General features: G+C 43.6%; 1 protein-coding gene across 1 annotated transcript; it reads left to right on the forward strand.

The window, feature by feature from the left end:
* The first annotated feature begins 285 nt into the window (after positions 1-285).
* klf11a (Kruppel like factor 11a) lies at positions 286-12,385 on the forward strand. Its single transcript, XM_020455142.2, has 4 exons — positions 286-463; positions 2,433-2,684; positions 10,322-11,285; positions 11,426-12,385. The coding sequence occupies exons 2-4, from the start codon at positions 2,442-2,444 to the stop codon at positions 11,710-11,712; spliced, it is 1,494 nt and encodes a 497-aa protein (XP_020310731.1). The 5' UTR covers positions 286-463; positions 2,433-2,441; the 3' UTR covers positions 11,713-12,385.
* The last annotated feature ends 6,988 nt before the right edge of the window (positions 12,386-19,373 follow it).

Below are 19,373 nucleotides of genomic sequence, written 5' to 3' on the forward strand. Positions count from 1 at the left end.
TCGTTCCAAAGCAAGCCAGACGCGTGCAAGTATCTCACGATTCGCCGTTTCAACCTTTCCCCTAGTTCTCGAGCATTGAGTTCACCGGGTTTACTCTGACACCACTGACTCCTTCGTCACCGCCTTCCAACAGCCACGCACCCTCTTTGCTCCAATCGCGACGCAGACACGTCCTGATCACGCGCTGCTTGCGATCTGATTGGACGACGTCCGCTACACCTTTGTTTTTGATTGGTAACATGTTACCACCCGCCAGTCTGCTCTGAATTTTGTTTCTGTTTTTTTCGTCTCCCCTTTTGATTCACTCAGCTAAGGCCAGTCTCAACAACTGGCAGCGGGAATACTTGTGTGCTCAGGGCTCGTTGAGTGGTTAAATTGCTACTGTCTCTACTATTATTGTTTTACTCATACTTTCCATATGGTGACTTTCACATCACCCCCGAATTCATAGCAATCTTGTCGGGTAAGTTGATTGATTTTTACTTTAAATGTTAAATCTTCAGGTATTTCAAGACCATCGATAAGTTACACACACACACAAACACAAACACACACACACACACACATTACAGCATTATATAACTTGAATTGAATGCATTGAAGCAAGCCGCCCAAGTTGAACGTGATGTTCTTTTAACCCAGGCAGTCTGGTTTATTTGAAGTCAGAATGAAACTAGTGTATCCCCGCGCAACGGCCAGTGTATCAACTGTGTAATCACACATTGCTACATTATATCCGCCTTATATCACTGCATTGTTACATTGTAATAATACTTTTTTAAATATGATTATACGTTGTTATTTTAAATTGTTACACACACACATTGTTACACAAACACACACATGCGCTCAGAACTCTCTCTCTCACACACACGACGCTGCTGTTCTATTATATACTATTTATTCTACTGCGTGACCAAGTCACTGCCCATTTTATATTTGTAAATACAGTCCATTATTAATATGCATACTACCTACTCCATTACTTGTTTTGTTTTTGACTTATTGTTATTATTGATTAATGTACTGCATTGTTGCGGGAGCTAGCGCATAAGCATTTCGTTGCACATGATATTATACCTGCTGTAAACTGTATGTGACGAATAAAATTTTATTTGATATCGTGTTACATTTTAATTGTGGCCCCTAAAAGCCAAATGGAACTGTACATCTCATTTAGCATTTTAGCGGGGCTCAACTAGACTACTGTGTTTGCTGTATTACTATGTGCCATTTATCAGTCTGCTTGGTTGAACATTTTGGACATAAATTGACGATTGATTCATAGATTAGCTAATTGATAAAAGCATGAAGATTGGAATTGGATTATGAGCTGCTTCCATGTGTGTCAATAAAACAAGTGGCTGGTTGTTATTGCTGGAGAGTGTCCTCAAGCAGTTCAATAAGAGGCGGGGGTTCTCAATTCAACCCAATACTTCCTGATGCGGCCCACACCCCCTCCACAGTTCTTGCATGTTAATCAAATCGACTATTCTGGGTTTTTGTTGTTGATGTAGCACATTACTCACATGTCTATTTTTGGTGATGTCCAATGTTATGTGAGCTACTGGGAACTGGGAGGATTGGATGCACCCACCTGCCCATCCACCCGCTCAAATGGCTGCTGTTAGCTTAGCGTTGCAGTGGGGCCCCTCTCTCTCTCCATTCCTCTAAAGCAGCTAGCAGCCTCACTACGTGCAGCTGAGCATTCAGCGGATGACAACAAACTGCACTACATAGCTACATGCACATCTAGAAGAATACCCAACCCTTGTTCATTGACTACTGTCTATGTGTTTTCCACCATTTTGAGGCTTATATGGTTCATAACTTGAGCTAAAACCATCTGAGGGAACCATTGCAGTAGTAGGACTCTAGATATATTTAGTGAGATAGATGTCAGCGTTGAAAAGAGTCTGCAGCCATCAGAAGCTATTGAGCTGTAATTGTGATCAAATTGTATTTGTCACATGCACCGAATACAACAGTGACATGCGTACTTACAAGCCCTTAACCAACAATGTAGTTTCGAAAAATAAGAGTTAAGTAAAAAAATAGATAGGCCAATTTTTTTTTTTTTAAAGAGCAGCAGTAAGAAGTGGACTGGCTAATGGGCAGTTTGGGCAAATACCAGATGGGCTGGTCCATCTTCATTCCACTGGGCCAGTCTCAATTTAAGTTTTTGCACAGAATTTTCTTTATTTGGGGGGTGGGGGAATAAATAGACTTGAGTGCATGTTAGTATTCCTTAAACTGATTTCTGGTCTGATTAATGGTGCATCCTCGCTATGGACTCATTCTCTCCCACACTCCGTCTGATCTAATGGCCCATAGGGCTCTGGTCAAAGGTAGTGCACTATATAGGGAAAAGGGTTCCATTTTGGGACACAGATGGTGATTGGCGGTGCATTTTCCCTGTGGCCTCCCATCAGGCTGATCTAATGGACATCAGGGTGATGATGATGGAGAGGAACAGGTACGACAGTGAGCAGTCCTGCTGCAGCACCTTTGAGTACCACGACCTGGAGGCCGCCGAGGCACTCGTCAGCATGAGCTCCTGGGGTCAAAGGTCACCAAACCACAAGCCACGCCCCCTGACACCTACCTCTGACTCCTGCGACTCTCTCCTCCTGCACCCTGAGAGCATGGAGTCCCCCAAGGATCTGATCGCACTCTCATCACTGGTGAGTTGAATCCCATTATGTAGGCCTCAGTGGTTTTGAATTTCTACTGTAAAATATCACTTTTCTATGCTAACGTAGTTAGTCTAGTAGCCTGAGTATAGAAAAATGAGTGGTTGGGACTAACCAGCGGCTGCCATTTTATTCAAAACTACAATCAGCTTTTTTGCAATAGAGAATCGAATGGGTTTGTGTCACATTTGAGAGTTAAAATGTTTAAAGCAGGGATCCGCAGGTGGTGGGCAACCTTATGCCGCCCCACTTCTTGTGTAGTGGGTTCAAATGGAACGAAAACAAGGGGATTGAGCCCTGAGTCGTTTTGGGCTGGCCTTCTGGGCTAGGTGTGTCTGGCTAATCCCGCTGCCCCGGAGCTGGAGAGGAAGTGAGATTCACTTGCAATCTAACATTACAGCTGCCAGACACAAACAGAGCAGACATAGTCAACAGGTATCATTCTCTGTTCTTGGATCTGAATCAATGACCCCAAAAGAGAAAAAGAAGCGAGAAAACGACTGTTCATGACCAATCCAGAAACCGGATTAACATTGGAGTTAATTTTGAAAGGTGAATGAGTGACGCCAACATGGCCACCGCTCTCATGGACTGGTAACGTTATGTACAGTGCATTCGGAAAGTATTCAGACCCCTTGACTTTTTCCACATTTGTTACATTACAGCCTTATTCTAAAAATGTATTAAATAGTTTTTTTCCTCACTAATCTACACACAATACCACATAAAGATAAAGCAATAAATAAATAAATTAATATCACATTTACATAAGTATTCAGACCTTTCACACAGTACTTTGTTGAAGCACCTTTGGCAGCGATGACAGCCTCGGGAGTCTTCTTGGGTACGACACTATAAGCTTGGCACACCTTTATTTGGGCAGTTTCTCCCATTCTTCCCTGCAGATCGTCTCAAGTTCTGTCAGGTTGCTGCAGCGCTATTTTCAGGTCTCCAGGGATGTTCGATCGGGTTCAAGTCCGGGCTCTGGCTGGGCCACTCAAGAACATTCAGAGACTTGTCCCGAAGCCACTCCTGCGTTGTCTTGGCTGTGTGATTAGGGTCGTTGTCCTGTCTGAAGGTGAACCTTCGCCCCAGTCTGAGGTCCTGAGTGCTCTGGAGCAGGTTTTCATCAAGGATCTCTATCAACTTTGCTCCGTTCATCCCTCGATCCTGACTAGTCTCCCAGTCCTTGCCGCTGAAAAACATCCCCACAGTATGACGCTGCCACCACCACGCTTCACCGTAGGGATGGTGCCAGGTTTCCTCCAGACTTGACACTGGCATGCAGGCCAAAGAGTTCAATCTTGGTTTCATCAGACCAGAGAATCTTGTTTGTAACAAATGCTTTAACAAAATGTGGATAAAGTCAAGGGGTCTGAATACTTTCCGAATGCACTGTAAGTGTTAGTTGCATTTTTAGCCTGCTAGCTACATTAGCTGCTAACCGTAGTGTGTTCAGTGTTCAAGCTAGCTAACACATACTTAGCTAGCTAGCTAACATTTTCTGTATTCTGACATTTTTGGTTGGAAAGGTCATTGACACTTGCGCAAATAAGGATTTCAATTTATTTGAGTGATATTACTTTTTCTTTCCAATCACCATCAACACTGTCAGTGTAACAGAACCATGTATAACTTGGACTACTTTACTGCATGATAAAATGACCACAAATCTGTTATGTAAAAATCCACATTTACATTTGAATTCACAATTAAAAACAAAAATGTTACTGATTTCTAAAAAGAAATGGGACAATTACAATGACAACTGAACACTTGTAGAACTTAAATGAAACACACACACAAGGCAGGCCATGTACAGCTAGCTACCAGCTCCCAGGAATAACGCCTCAAATTTGCTGAAGCGGATCACGGGAGGCCAGTACTTTCCACACACAGCAGCTTGGAATAACAACTCTGTTGCCAGGTCCCTCACCTCCAGGCCACAAACTGTTATGTGGTGTTCCTGGTTCCCACCTTTCATCTCCTACTAGAAGGTCATCAGAGCCGGTATAACCACAATGCATCCTTACTGCTCTGCTACAGAGGGTCAATTCTCAATGGCTGACACAAAACCTTATTTCTATCTTGAATTGAAATGTTGATTTGGTTGGGTTCTGGTGTAGCAGGTAGAACGTCACATGGACACTGCTGATGGCGACGCATGTATTGTAGCTGAAGGGTTAGGATATTCACATCTATGGCTGACTATCTTTCCTCCATCCAACAAGTCCAAGCTATCCTGTGCATTATAGGTTGACATTGGGAAAACATGAAACAAATTGTTATTTCATAGTACATGGTACAATACGTCATATCCCCATATGATGAACATCCTGCATATGCCAAAATAAAAAGGGATTTTGATTTGATAACTATACTGTACTCGCTAAATAGCCCTTACCCAGCTATCCAGTTAGCTAAACACTCATTCAAATAACTCAGTGAGAAACAGGGTGCCGTTTTGGAAGTTTACTTGAATCACAGTGTGAAACTGCAACAAACAGTAAAGTATGTTTTCAGTTACAGTAGTATAGAGCACAGAATGTATTCCACAATAACTGCACTAAATATAAGGAATAAGAGTACTCAATCTAGAGTCAAATATAAAATAAAGTTACTAGAATGCAACTGTATGCTTGATATTACTCAGCTAGATGTCCCTGGGGAGAAATAGCACTGAAGCTAATGCAAAGTAGCTAACCGTTAACTCAATTTTCAATCTATTACAGAAGCATGAAAATGATATGTGATAAACATTTATCTTGTGTTAATAAACAAATGTACTTACAGACATGGTGTATTACAAAGCTTATATAGAAGGATGTTGAAGGATTATAACTACTCTGTCAAACATTGCTTCACTTCAGAAACTGCTTCCTGTCACATGACACAAACAGTTAAATTCCACCCTGCTGCACTTAAACTGCCACTAGGGGGTGCTAAACAACTAACAGGTCCAGAACAATAACATAATATTGATAAAATATGAGTACATTAGTGAGAACGTACTAGAGGTCGACCGATTAATCGGAATGGCCGATTAATTAGGGCCGATTTCAAGTTTTCATAACAATCGGAAATCGGTATTTTTGGACGCTGATTTTTGTTTAGATTTGTTGAAATTTTTAACAAATACATTTTTTACAACTTTATTTAACGAGGCAAGTCAGTTAAGAACACATTCTTATTTTCAATGACGCCCTAGGAACGTTGGGTTAAAACGGCCTTGTTCAGGGGCAGAACGACAGATTTGTACCTTGTCAGCTCAGGGATTCAATCTTGCAAACTTACGGTTAACTAGTCCAACACTCTAACCACCTGCCTCACGAGGAGCCTGCCTGTTAAGCGAATGCAGAAAGAAGCCAAGGTAAGTTGCTAGCTAGCATTAAACTTATCTTGTAAAAAACAATCAATCAATCATAATCACTAGTTAACTACACATCTTTGATGATATTACTAGATTATCTAGCGTGTCCTGCGTTGCATATAATCGATACGGTGCGCATTCGCAAAAAAGGACTGTCGTTGCTCCAACGTGTACCTAACCATAAACATCAATGCCTTTCTTAAAATCAATACACAGAAGTATATATTTTTAAACCTGCATATTTAGCTAAAATAAAGGTTAGCAGGCAATATTAACCAGGTGAAATTGTGTCACTTCTCTTGCGTTCATTGCACGCAGAGTCAGGGTATATGCAACAGTTTGGGCCGCCTGGCTCATTGCGAACTAATTTTCCAGAATTTTACGTAATTATTACATAACATTGAAGGTTGTGCAATGTAACAGCAATATTTAGACTTAGGGATGCCATCCGTTAGATAAAATACGGAACGGTTCCGTATTTCACTGAAAGAATAAACTTTTTGTTTTCGAAGCTGGTGGTTCCTTTTAACATGAGTCTTCAATATTCCCAGGTAAGAAGTTTTAGGTTGTAGTTATTATAGGAATTATAGGACTATTTCTCTATACGATTTGTATTTCATATACCTTTGACTGTTGGATGTTCTTACAGGCACTTTAGTATTGCCAGTGCAACAGTATAGCTTCCGTCCCTCTCCTCGCTCCTACCTGGGTTCGAACCAGGAACACAACGACAACAGCCACCCTCGAAGCATCGTTACCCATCGCTCCACAAAAGCCGCAGCCCTTGCAGAGCAAGTGGAACAACTACTCCAAGTCTAAGAGCGAGTGGCGTTTGAAACGCTATTAGCACACACCCCGCTAACTAGCTAGCCATTTCACATCGGTTACACCAGCCTAATCTCGGGAATTGATAGGCTTGAAGTCATAAACAGATCAATGCTTGAAGCACAGCGAAGAGCTGCTAGCAAACCCACGAAAGTGCTGTTTGAATGAATGCTTACGAGCCTGCTGCTGCCTACCATCCCTCAGTCAGACTGCTCTATCAAATATCAAATCATAGACTTAATTATAACATAATAACACACAGAAATACGAGCCTTTGGTCATTAATATGGTCGAATCACACAGTTCGCAATGAGCCAGGCGGCCCATACTGCTGCATATACCCTGACTGCTTGCACGGAACGCAAGAGAAGTGACACAATTTCCCAAGTTATAAGAAATTCATATTAACTAAATATGCAAGGTTTGAAAATATATACTTGTATATTGATTTTAAAGAATGGCATTGATGTTTATGGTTGGGTACACATTGGTGCAAGGACAGTGCTTTTTTCGCGAATGCGCTTGTTAAAATCATCACCCGTTTGGCAAAGTCGATTATATGCAACGCAGACACGCTAGATAAACTATTAATATCATCAACCATGTGTAGTTAACTAGTGATTGTGTTAAGATTGATTGTTTTTTATAAGATAAGTTTAATGCTAGCTAGCAACTTACCTTGGCTTCTTGCTGCCCTCGTGTAACAGGTAGTCAGCCTGCCACGCAGGCTCCTCGTGGAGTGCAATGTAAGGCAGGTGGTTAGAGCGTTGGACTAGTAACCAGAAGGTTGCAAAAACGAATCCCGAACGAGTCGTTCTGCCCCTGAACAAGGCAGTTAACCCACCGTCCCTCGGCCGTCATTGAAATTAAGAATGTGTTCTTAACTGTTAAATAAAGGTGTAAAAAAAAAAAATACAGATTACCGGTTGTATGAAAACTTAAAATCGGTCCTAATTAATCGGCCATTGACATCTACTTTGTTTACTACAGCTAGGGGGGGGGGGGGGGGGGGCATTGCCACCAAATAAGCCAGTCACAACAGTATATTTTACATGCAGTGCATTCGGGAAGTATTCAGACCCTTTTGACTTTTTCCACATTTTGTTACATTACAGCCTTATTCTAAAATTAAATAAAAACTATTCTATACACAATATCCCATAATGACAAATCAAAAACAGTTGATTTATTTTCGCAAAAAACAGAAATACCTTAACATAAGTATTCAGACCCTTTGATCTGAGACTCGAAATTGAGCTCAGTTGCATCCTGTTGTTCCCATTGATCGTCCTTGAGATGTTTCTACAACTTCATTAGAGTCCACCTGTGGTAAATTCAATTGATTGGACATAATTTGGAAAGGCACACACCTCTCTTTAAGGTCTCACAGTTGACAGTGCATATCAGAGCAAAAACCAAGCCATGAGGTCGAAGGAATTGTCCGTAGAGCTCCGAGACACAATTGTGTCGAGGCACAGATCTGGGGAAGAGTACCAAAAAATTTCTGCAGCCTTGAAGGAACCCAAGAACACATTCTTAAATGGAAGAAGTTTGGAACCACCAAGACTCTTCTAGAGCTGGCCGCCTGGCCAAACTGAGCAATCAGGGGAGAAGGGCCTTGCTTGGTCAGGGAGGTGACCAAGAACCCGATAGTCACTCTGATAGAGCTCCTCTGTGGAGATGCGAGAACCTTCCGGGAGAACCTTCCAGAAGGACAGCCATCTCTGCAGCACTCCACCAATCAGGCCTTTATGGTAGAGTGTCCAGATGGAAGCCACTCCTCAATAAAAGGCACATGAGAACCCACTTGGAGTTTGCCAAAAGGCACCTAAAGGACTCAGACCATGAATCTCTGGTCTGATGAAACCAAGATGGAACTTTTTGGCCTAAATGCCAAGTGTCACGTCTGGAGGAAACCTGGCACCATCCCTACGGTTAAGCATGGTGGTGTCAGCATCATGCTGTGGGGATGTTTTTCAGCGGCAGGGACTGTGAAACTAGTCACGATCGAGGGAAAGATGAACGGAACAAAGTACAGCGAGATCCTTGATGAAAACCTGCTCCAGAGCGCTCAGGACCTCAGACTGGGGTGAAGGTTCATCTTCCAACAGGACAACAACCCTAAGCACACAGCCAAGACAATGTAGAAGTGGCTTCGGGACAAGTCTCTGAATGTCCTTGAATGGCCCAGCCAGAGCCTGGACTTGAACCCGATCGAAAATCCCTGGAGAGACCTGAAAATAGCTGTGCAGCAACCTGACAGAGCTTGAGAGGGTCTGCAGAGAAGAATGGGAGAAACTCTCCAATACAAGTGTGCCAAGCTTGTAGCAGCATATCCAAGAATACTCAAGGCTGTAATCGCTGACAAAGTACTGAGTAAAGAGTCTGAATACTTATATAAATGTATATTTAAGTTTTTTATTTTTAATAAATTAGCAAAACGTTCTAAACCTGTTTTTGCTTTGTCATTATGGGGTATTGTGTGTACATTGATGAGGGGAAAAAAATATTTAGGCTGTAACCTAACAAAATGTCAAGGGATCTGAATACTTTCCGAAGGATGTGATGTTGCGCTGTAACCAGTTTAACATGTGTAATGCTAATGTGACCATCCTATGACTTTATGGCCCATAGTCTACCAATGTGTCATGCAGATGAGCCATTGTTAACTTGTCTGACCACGCTGGGTATTCAGTCTTTCTGGTGGGTAGTTCACACTAGGTAGGAATCAATGCTTTATATAGGCAGGCAGTGTGCTCAATAGGCAAACATAGCTAACTATTTTGGTTGATTACCAACAAAATGACTATTGAATCACAAAGCATAACAAAAAATACCAACTATTTTTCAGTGAGATCCACTATTGGCTCCTTGATTAAGCTAGAAGTCGCTAGATCACGTTGCTGCGATGACATCCCAGCACCAATTTGCCTTGATGCGGCACAGCTGCAGTCCCTGACGTAGCGTTTCACCCCCTCTCCAGCCGCACACCCCCTCCCCTTGTGCTTCTCTGTCTGTGTATGCACCATTGATGTGACTTCTATTGCACAGACAGTTTCTCCCACTCACGTTTTCAGCAGAATTGAGTGGGGAAAGTCGCTAAATGCTATCAAAACCATAGAAACCCTCTGTGTCAAAACACTCCAAAGGCAACCTGAAAAGTAGCTGAAATTTTCGCGAGAAACCTTTCCTAGTAAAAGTTGCGAAATGTAACGACAAAGTCACTAAGTTGGCAACACTGGCTCCGGGGCAGCAGGGTCATTCGAGTAGGCGGTATTAGCGCAAAGACACACCTAGCCTAGAAGGCCAGCCCAGGGCTCAACCCCCTTGTTTTCGTTCAAAGTGAAAACACTACACCAGAAGTGGGGCAGCATAGGGTCACGGACGACCTGCGATTCCTGCTTTAATTCATCTTTCTCTTTCTTTTTTCCAGTGCATGACCCCCCCTCAGAGCCCCATCTTTGCCGAGACCTCCACCTCCACAGCTGTCCTCACCACCACAACCTCATTGGCCAGCTCCAGCTCAGGCCCCAGACCAGTCTTAACCCGGCCAAGACTCTGTGCAGGTCTGCCCCACAGGAATGCCCCTCTCCTGGGCCAACAACTTGGCACGGCCCCCCTCTTAGAGAGCTCTGGAGCTCAAGAGCTAGCCAGCAGAGCCATGGTGACCAGCGTTATCCGTCATACTGCTGACAGGGCCCTCTCACAGCACAGTATCAACATTCCACCTCAGTCCCTCATAGGGATACAACACACCTCCTCCAACAGAAACCCTACAGCAGCCTCTTTGGCCGAGACCATTCCCATGCAGACTGAACCACAAAGCTGCAGCACTGGTCCATGTGTTAAGGTAGAGAAGGACGTTAGTCCATCCTCACCTGACAGCAGCACAGGCCCCTCCACTCCTCCCACTGAAAGTTCCCCATCCCAAGCCACAGCCACCTCCCGGTCCTCACTCCCCATCCAAAGCTCCCAGGTCCTCTGCCAGGTGTTTCCAATCAATGGGCGGACAGGGATGATCTCTGCGTTTGTCCATCGGGGTCCGGTGCAGATGCAGACACAGGGGGGGCCCAAGCCAATACTAGCCCAGTCACCATCCTCCTTCCCCCAGCCACTGCAGCTGGTGGGCTCCTCAGTGACTCGCGGGACGGTGATGTTTGTGGTACCCCAGTCCCCTGTTTCCCAGGCCTCATCATGCCAACAGACTGTCATGACCCTCGGGAACACCAAGCTCCTGCCCCTGGCCCCAGCTCCAGTTTACATGCCCTCAGGGCAGAGTAGTAATGCCACACAAGCTGACTTCTCCCGCAGACGGAACTACGTCTGTAACTTCCTGGGCTGTAAGAAGACCTACTTCAAAAGTTCCCACCTCAAGGCCCATCTCAGAACTCACACTGGTAGGTACTACCTCCCCACCACAATTGTTAGACAATTTAATGGATATTCTAACCAATGGCAATTTGATTAATGGTCATGTTGAATAGGTAGTGGGGTTATCTTCTACTGATATAGTTTCCATTTGTCCCATGCCGTCCAGGTGAGAAACCATTCAGCTGCCACTGGGAGGGCTGCGACAAGAAGTTTGCCCGCTCCGACGAGCTCTCCCGCCACCGGCGAACACACACCGGCGAGAAGAAGTTTGTGTGTAACATGTGCGATCGGCGCTTCATGCGCAGCGACCACTTGACCAAGCATGCTCGCCGACACATGACCACCAAGAGGACCGCCACGTGGCCGACTGAAGTCAACAAGATGGCGGCATCTAAGGGTCCGTCGAGTAACTCCAGCCTTTCTCTCAGTGTGCTGGTCCCTTCCCCTAATTAGCTGGGTCTCAGGCCGTACGGTCATCTCAGGACAATATACCACCACCAACCACACAAGACCAGGGGTTTAAATTAAACAAAAACTATAGGCTGCTACTCATTCATGGACGGAGACAAACTGACCTTGCACTGGATTTTTTTATTATGCTTGTTTTGTACTTTCGATCTGTAATATGTATACAGTATGTAATGTTTAGCAAAATGTATGCACTCTTTTTGCCAAAGCCTTTGCATTGTGCTTTTCTGTTACTATTTGTCTCTGTGATTATAAATATGTATATATTAATATCTGTATATGAATGTTACGTGTATTCCAATCTGCATTTATTGAATATATGTTATTGATATTTTAAAATGTGTCAGTGGACATTATACCTCACTGTGATACTACCTACTTTCTTGCTTTGCATATTATTTAATAAACATTTGTCTTAAAAAGTGCTGTTTTTGATAGCTTGATGGTTTTTTTGAATTACAGATACAGTATATTATTACTTAATAAATACTTTATAAAGCCTCACCATACTAATAATATGAGTAATCAATTTATGAATGAATTCTATAGATATGCCATGTCCCAATGTGTAGTTTTACTAGCTTTCAATGTAGCCAATTGTAATTATTATGAGTCCCATTGTTTTTTCCCATAATAAAATACAACATAAAATACACTAGTAAACTTGGTCTCTATATTTTCTCAATAACATGATGATGAAACACCCAATCTTGCTATTTCTCATTCTCAGCAGTGTTGGCGACAATATTACGTATTCTGTTACACAATTGCACTCGATCCCCTTTGATTTCGAATACCAGTCTCATCCCACCACCCAGTAACAACATTCCTCAAATCACATTGCAGTATTTTAGAGTGCTAAGGGGGCGTGACCAATTGGAAAATGTCCATTCAGCTGGAATATGATCAGAGGATTTTAACTGGCTAACACAGTACCCGCCCATTTGCCTTACTGACCGACATTCACATAAGCAAAATATTGAAAGGTCCCTGTAAGCGCTCCCACTAAAATATAGGCCAACAGCACCACTCAGTGGAAATAAATACTTCACAACGTGTGTGAATAAAGTAAAGCCTTGTCAGGTTTCCAGTTCTTAACTTTATCGACACATGACACACCAGGTTGGGCATCCTCATCAACCGGGCCACGGTGGAGACGCTCAAAAACGTCAAGTTCCTTGGCGTACACATCTCTGGGGAGTTGAAATGTTCAAACCACACGGACACCATGGTGAAAAAGGCACCACAGCAACTCTTCGAACTCATGAGGGTGAAGAAATTCGGCTTGTCCCGGAGGACCCTCAGTGTTCTACAGGAGCACCATCTAGAGTATACTGTCGGCCAGCATCACAGCCGGATACGGCAACTCCTCCGCCACTGACTGCAAGGCGCTACAGAGGGTGGACACTCAGCAAAACACACAATTGGGTGCACACTGCCTGCCCTCCAGGACACCTACAACATCAGGTGTCGCAGGAAGGCAGCCTTCCCGGCTTCCATCACTCAGACACGGGCAGTCATGGCCTCATGGCAAAAACTAACAGACTGGCCAATATCTTCTACTCCCAGACCACCAGGCTGCTGAAAAGCCACCACTAGTCAGCAATCTTGCGACACCTGGTGTCCTGTACTCCCTGTTCACCCATGACAGCGGGGCCAAGCACGTCTCCAACTCAATCATCAAGTTTGCAGACGACGACAGTAGTAGGCTTGATTACTAATGATGACGAGACAGGCTACAAGGAGGAGGTGAGGGCTCTGGGAGTGTGGTGCCTGGAAAATAACCTCTCACTCAACGTCAACAAAACAAAGGAGATGATCGTCGACTTCAAGAAACAGCAGAGGGTGCACCCCCCTTATCTACACTGACGGGACCACAGGGGAGAAGGTGGAAAGCTTCAAGTTCCTTGGTGTACACATCACTGACAATCTGAAATGGACCACCCATACACAGTATGGTGAAGAAGGCGCAACAGAGTCTCTTCAACCTCAGGAGGGTAAAGAAGTTTAACTTGTCACCTAAAACCCTCACAATTTTTTTACAGATGCACAATTGAAAGCATCCTGTCAGGCTGTCTAACCGCCTGGTACGGCAACTGCAACCTTCCGCAACCGCAAGGCTCTCCAGAGGGTGGTACGGTCTGCCCAACGTATTACTGGGGGCAAACTATTCGCCCTCCAGGACACCTACAGCACCCGATGTCACAGTAAGGCCCAAAAAATCATCAAGGACAACCACCCTAGCCACTGCCTGTTCACCCGGCTATCATCCAGAAGGTGAGGGTCAGTAACAGGTGCATCAAAGCTGGGACCGAGAGAATGAAAAACAGCTTCTATCTCAAGGCCATCAGAGTGTTAAACAGCCATCACCAGCACATTAGAGTCTGCTGCCTATAGGCATAGACTAGGAATCACTGGCCACTTTAAGGAATGGAACACTAGTTACTTGAATAATGTTTACATATCTGGCATTACTCATCTCATATGTATATACTGTATTCTATACTATTCTACAGTCTCTTAGTCACTTAATGTTGACATATCTGGCATTACTCATCTCATATGTATATACTGTATTCTATACTATTCTACAGTCTCTTAGTCACTTAATGTTGACATATCTGGCATTACTCATCTCATATGTATATACTGTATTCTATACTATTCTACAGTCTCTTAGTCACTTAATGTTGACATATCTAGCTTTACTCATCTCATGTGTATATACTGTTTTTCTATACTATTCTACTGTATCTTAGTTCGTTCCGCTCTGACATCGCTCCTCCATATGTAAACTCAGCAAAAAACGAAACGTCCTCTCTGTCAACTGCGTTTATTTTTAGCAAACTTAACATGTGTAAATATTTGTATGATCATAACAAGATTCATAAACTGAACAAGTTCCACAGACATGTGACCAACAGAAATGGAATAATGTGTCCCTGACCAAAGGGGTGTTCAAAATCAAAAGTAACAGTCAGTATCTGGTGTGGACACCAGCTTCATTAAGTACTGCAATGCATCTCCTCATGGACTGAACCAGATTTGCCAGTTCTTGCTGTGAGATGTTACCCACTCTTCCACCAAGGCACCTGCAAGTTCCCGGACATTTCTGGGGGGAATGGCCCTAGCCCTCACCCTCCGATCAAACAGGTCCCAGGCGTGTTTGAGATCCGGGCTCTTCGCTGGCCATGGCAGAACACTGACATTCCTGTCTTGCAGGAAATCACGCACAGAACGGGCAGTATAGCTGGTAGCATTGTCATGCTGGAGGGTCATTTCAGGATGAGCCTGCAGGAAGGGTACCACATGAGGGAGGATATATTCCCTGTAACGCACTGCGTTGAGATTGCCTGCAATGACAACAATCTCAGTCCGATGATACTGTGACACTCCGCCCCAGACCATGACGGACCCTCCACCTCCAAATCGATCCCGCTCCAGAGTACAGGCCTCAGTGTAACGCTCATTCCTTCGAAGATAAACGCGAATCCGACCACCACCCCTGGTGAGACAAAACCACGACTCGTCGGTGAAGAGCACTTTTTGCCAGTCCTGTCTGGTCCAGAGATGGTGGGTTTGTGCCCATAGGCAACGTTGTTGTCGGTGATGTCTGGTGAGGACCTGCCTTACAACAGGCCTACAAGCCCTCAGTCCAGCCTATCTCAGCCTATTGCGGACAGACTGAGCACTGATGGAGGGATTGTGCGATCCTGGTGTAACTCGGGCAGTTGTTGCCATCCTGTACATGTCCTGCAGGTGTGATGTTTGGATATACCGATCCTGTGCAGGTGTTGTTACACATGGTCTGCCACTGCGTCCTGTCTCCCTGTAGCGCTGTCTTAGGCGTCTCACAGTACGGACATTGCAATTTATTGCCCTGGCCACATCTGCAGTCCTCATGCCTCCTTGCAGCATACCTAAGGCACGTTCACACAGATGAGCACAGACCCTGGGCATCTTTCTTTTGGTGTTTTTCAGAGTCAGTAGAAAGGCCTCTTTAGTGTCCTGAGTTTTCACAACTGTGACCTCAATTGCCTACCCCCTGGAAGCTGTTAGTGTCTTAACAGTTCCACAGGTGCATGTTCATTAATTGTTTGTTTGTGCTCCATTGAACAAGCATGGGAAACCGTGTTTAAAGCCTTTACAATGAAGATCTGTGAAATTATCTGGATTTTTAGGAATGATCTTTGAAAGACATGGTCCTGAAAAAGGGACGTTTCTTTTTTTGCTGAGTTTATATATTCTTAATTCATTCCTACTTAGATTTGCATGTATTGGATATATGTTGTGTAATTTGTTAGATATTACTTGTTAAATATTAATGCACTGTCAAAGCTAGAAGTACAAGAATGTTGCTACACCCGCAATAACATCTGCTATTCACATGTGGCCAATACAATTTGATTAGATCTTGTCCAGACATTTACCCTACAAATTGTGAATTGTAAATAAGAATAGAATGTTTCTAAATACTTCTACTCAACTTGTTCTACATTAATGTGAACGCCACAATCATTACAGATAGTCCTGAATGGATCGTGAATAATGATCAGTGAAAAAGTTATAGATAAATATCATACCCCCCCCCCCCAAAAAAAAAACGCTAACCTCCCCTGTTAATCACTGTAACGCTCCGGGTGTCGTGGGTGTGGAGTCAGACGCAGGAAACAGAGAGTGCAATACTGTCCTCTTTAACGCACTAACGCAACACTGGGTGCTCAAAACCAAATGCCCCAAACACGGGGGACGAACATAGTACAGCAGAATACAGGCCCCAAACACGTTCCTCTACTACATAACCAAAGGTAACAATAATGAATCCCGCACAAAGGAACAGGCGGGCCTGTCTAATAAAGCCCAACTAATGACTCACTAACAGGTGCAAACAATAAACATACAAGGAGGGGGAGGAAAGACAATCAAAAGCTAATAGGCCGGCGACGATTCATTCCGCACTATCCGTAATCATGGTAGCATCCACATTAATGTAATACTGTTTAGAAACATTATATTCTTATTTACAATAAACCTGACTCCAAAATGGCACAATACATTATTTACCATTCATTTCCATTGTGCACAAAATAATCTGAAACACAAAACAAACAGCAAATGCATCCAGTTTGTAGAGTCACAAGCTTGATGTAATCATTGGTGCTAGGAATTTGTGACAAAATACTGTACAATAGTGAATTTGTCCCAACACTTTTGGTCCCCTAAAACAGGGTTTCCCAAACTCGGTCCTGTACAAAATGGGCTATAATTTCTAAACGGTTCACCCGATATTGATGTAGATTGAAATACCCTCAAATGAACGTTTATAGTCTGCACTTTAACCTCATAGTCATTGTATCCTTTCAAATCCAAAGGCCTGGAGTACAGAGCCAAAACAACAAAACATTTCACTATCCCTATACTTTTGGAGCTCACTGTATGTCTCGGAAAACGTACCTCAATCCAGGGATGAGAAATGCGTTGTACTCTGAACTGTCCCATTATCCTATCTGTTACACGGAGAAGATTGAAGTTAGTTTGTCCTTTCATTCACAAAGGGGGATAACCGAGGTTATATAGCGGTTGTTGAGAATGCGTTTGCATAATCATTTCAGTCTTTGTTTTTTCTATGAGGTAAACACATACACACCCGGGAAAAAAACAAACTCTGTTCAACAGCACCATTTTGTTAGAAATAAATGTTATCACGATCAAAGTCGAACTGCATATATGTATTTCAATAAAGTAAACAGTGGTAAGACAAATAATACGTCTTTATCTTAGTTTTCAGAGCAACTTTACCTCCCAATCAATGATGAGTTTAATTCCAAACAGGACTTTGGCCAACTTCACTATCTTGACAAAATTTTGTCTACTTTTTACTCTTTTGCGTCCAGCAGCAGCTGACAAAACAAACGAGCAGTGTCAAAATAGGTACATGAATATGACTTCAATGAAACCAAAATAAATGTTAACAACTGTTTCAATGGAACGTTTTCATATTTATTTGGTTTCTTCCAGGTCTAATTATTTATTTCCAACTGTCATCGTGTTTGAGGACTACGGAAAAGATAGGTAAAGGCACGATTGGTAAAGGCATGCCAATCTTGCATGTTGATTTTCGTTTTTTTTTTTTTTTTTTGGGGGGGGGGGGGTGCTTTGTGCTTAAAATATCAGCAAATTTGTTACAAAGTATCAGCAACTTGTGAAAGTCGTCTTTTGTCTGCCATGTACTGTAAACAAACATCTCCCTGTTAAAAGCTACCAATTTTCATAGATAACAAAACTAGCTAACTACAGCCATTTATTTGTCGACTAATTAAAATGTAGGTTTGCTAAACAAGCCAGCTGGCTACGTCAACAGAATTGATTACATCAGTAGGCAGGAAGATAAACACAACTTGTGTGCAGGTTTAGCTTATTCTATAATGACCATTAATCAAAGTTGCAAGCAAGTAAGCTAACTAGTGTTACGAAATACCTATAACATGAACTCAGCAAAAAAAAGCAATGTCCCTTTTTCAGGACCCTGTTTTTCAAAGATAATTTGTAAAAATCAAAATATCTTCACAGATCTTCATTGTAAAGGGTTTAAACACTGTTTCCCATGCTTGTTCAATGAACCGTAAACAATTAATGAACATGCACCTGTGGAACGGTAGTTAAGACACTAACAGCTTCCAGGGGGTAGGCAATTAAGGTCACAGTTATGAAAATTTAGGACACTAAAGAGGCCTTTCTACTGACTCTGAAAAACACCAAAAGAAAGATGCCCAGGGTCCCTGCTGATCTGCGTGAACGTACCTTAGGCATGCTGCAAGGAGGCATGAGGACTGCAGATGTGGCCAGGGCAATAAATTGCAATGTTTGTACTGTGAGACACCTAAGACAGCGCTATGGGGAGACAGGACGGACAGCTGATCATCCTCACAGTGGCAGACCGCGTGTAACAGCTACCTGCACAGGATCGGTACATCCGAACATCACACCTGAGGGACAGGTACAGCAATAACAACTGCCCGAGTTACAACAGGAACGCACAATCCCTCTATCAGTGCTCAGACTGTCCGCAATAGGCTGAGAGAGGCTGGACTGAGGGCTTGTAGGCCTGTTGTAAGGCAGGTCTTCACCAAACATCACTGGCAACAACGTCGCCTATGGGCACAAACCCACCGTCGTTGGACCAGACAGGACTGGCAAAAAGTGCTCTTCACTGACGAGTCGCGGTTTTGTCTCACCAGGGGTGATGGTCGGATTCACGTTTATCATTGAAGGAATGTGCGTTACACCGAGGCCTGTACTCTGGAGCGGATCGATTTGGAGGTGGAGGGTCTGTCATGGTCTGGGGCGGTGTGTCAAAGCATCATTGGACAAGGCTTGTTGTCATTGCAGGCAATCTCAACGCTGTGCGTTACAGTGAAGACATCCTCCCTCATGCGGTACCCTTTCTGCAGGCTCATACTGACATGACCCTCCAGCATGACAATGCCACACGCCATACTGCTCGCTCTGTGTGTAATTTCCTGCAAGCCAGGAATGTCAGTGTTCTGCCATGGCCAGCGAAGAGCCCGGATCTCAATCACATTGAGCACGTCTGGGACCTGTTTGATCGGAGGGTGACGATGGGGCCATTCCCCCCAGTAATGTCC

Source organism: Oncorhynchus kisutch, linkage group LG21 (assembly GCF_002021735.2).
Source record: "Oncorhynchus kisutch isolate 150728-3 linkage group LG21, Okis_V2, whole genome shotgun sequence".
Taxonomy (NCBI): Eukaryota; Metazoa; Chordata; class Actinopteri; order Salmoniformes; family Salmonidae; genus Oncorhynchus; species Oncorhynchus kisutch.

Excerpts from the sequence above, each read along its gene's own strand:
- klf11a (XM_020455142.2), top strand. The coding sequence starts at position 2,442 with ATGGACATCAGGGTGATGATGATGGAGAGGAACAGGTACGACAGTGAG. Across the intron at positions 2,685-10,321 it reads TGATCGCACTCTCATCACTG|TGCATGACCCCCCCTCAGAG; the intron begins GTGAGTTGAATC and ends TCTTTTTTCCAG. Across the intron at positions 11,286-11,425 it reads CCATCTCAGAACTCACACTG|GTGAGAAACCATTCAGCTGC; the intron begins GTAGGTACTACC and ends CATGCCGTCCAG.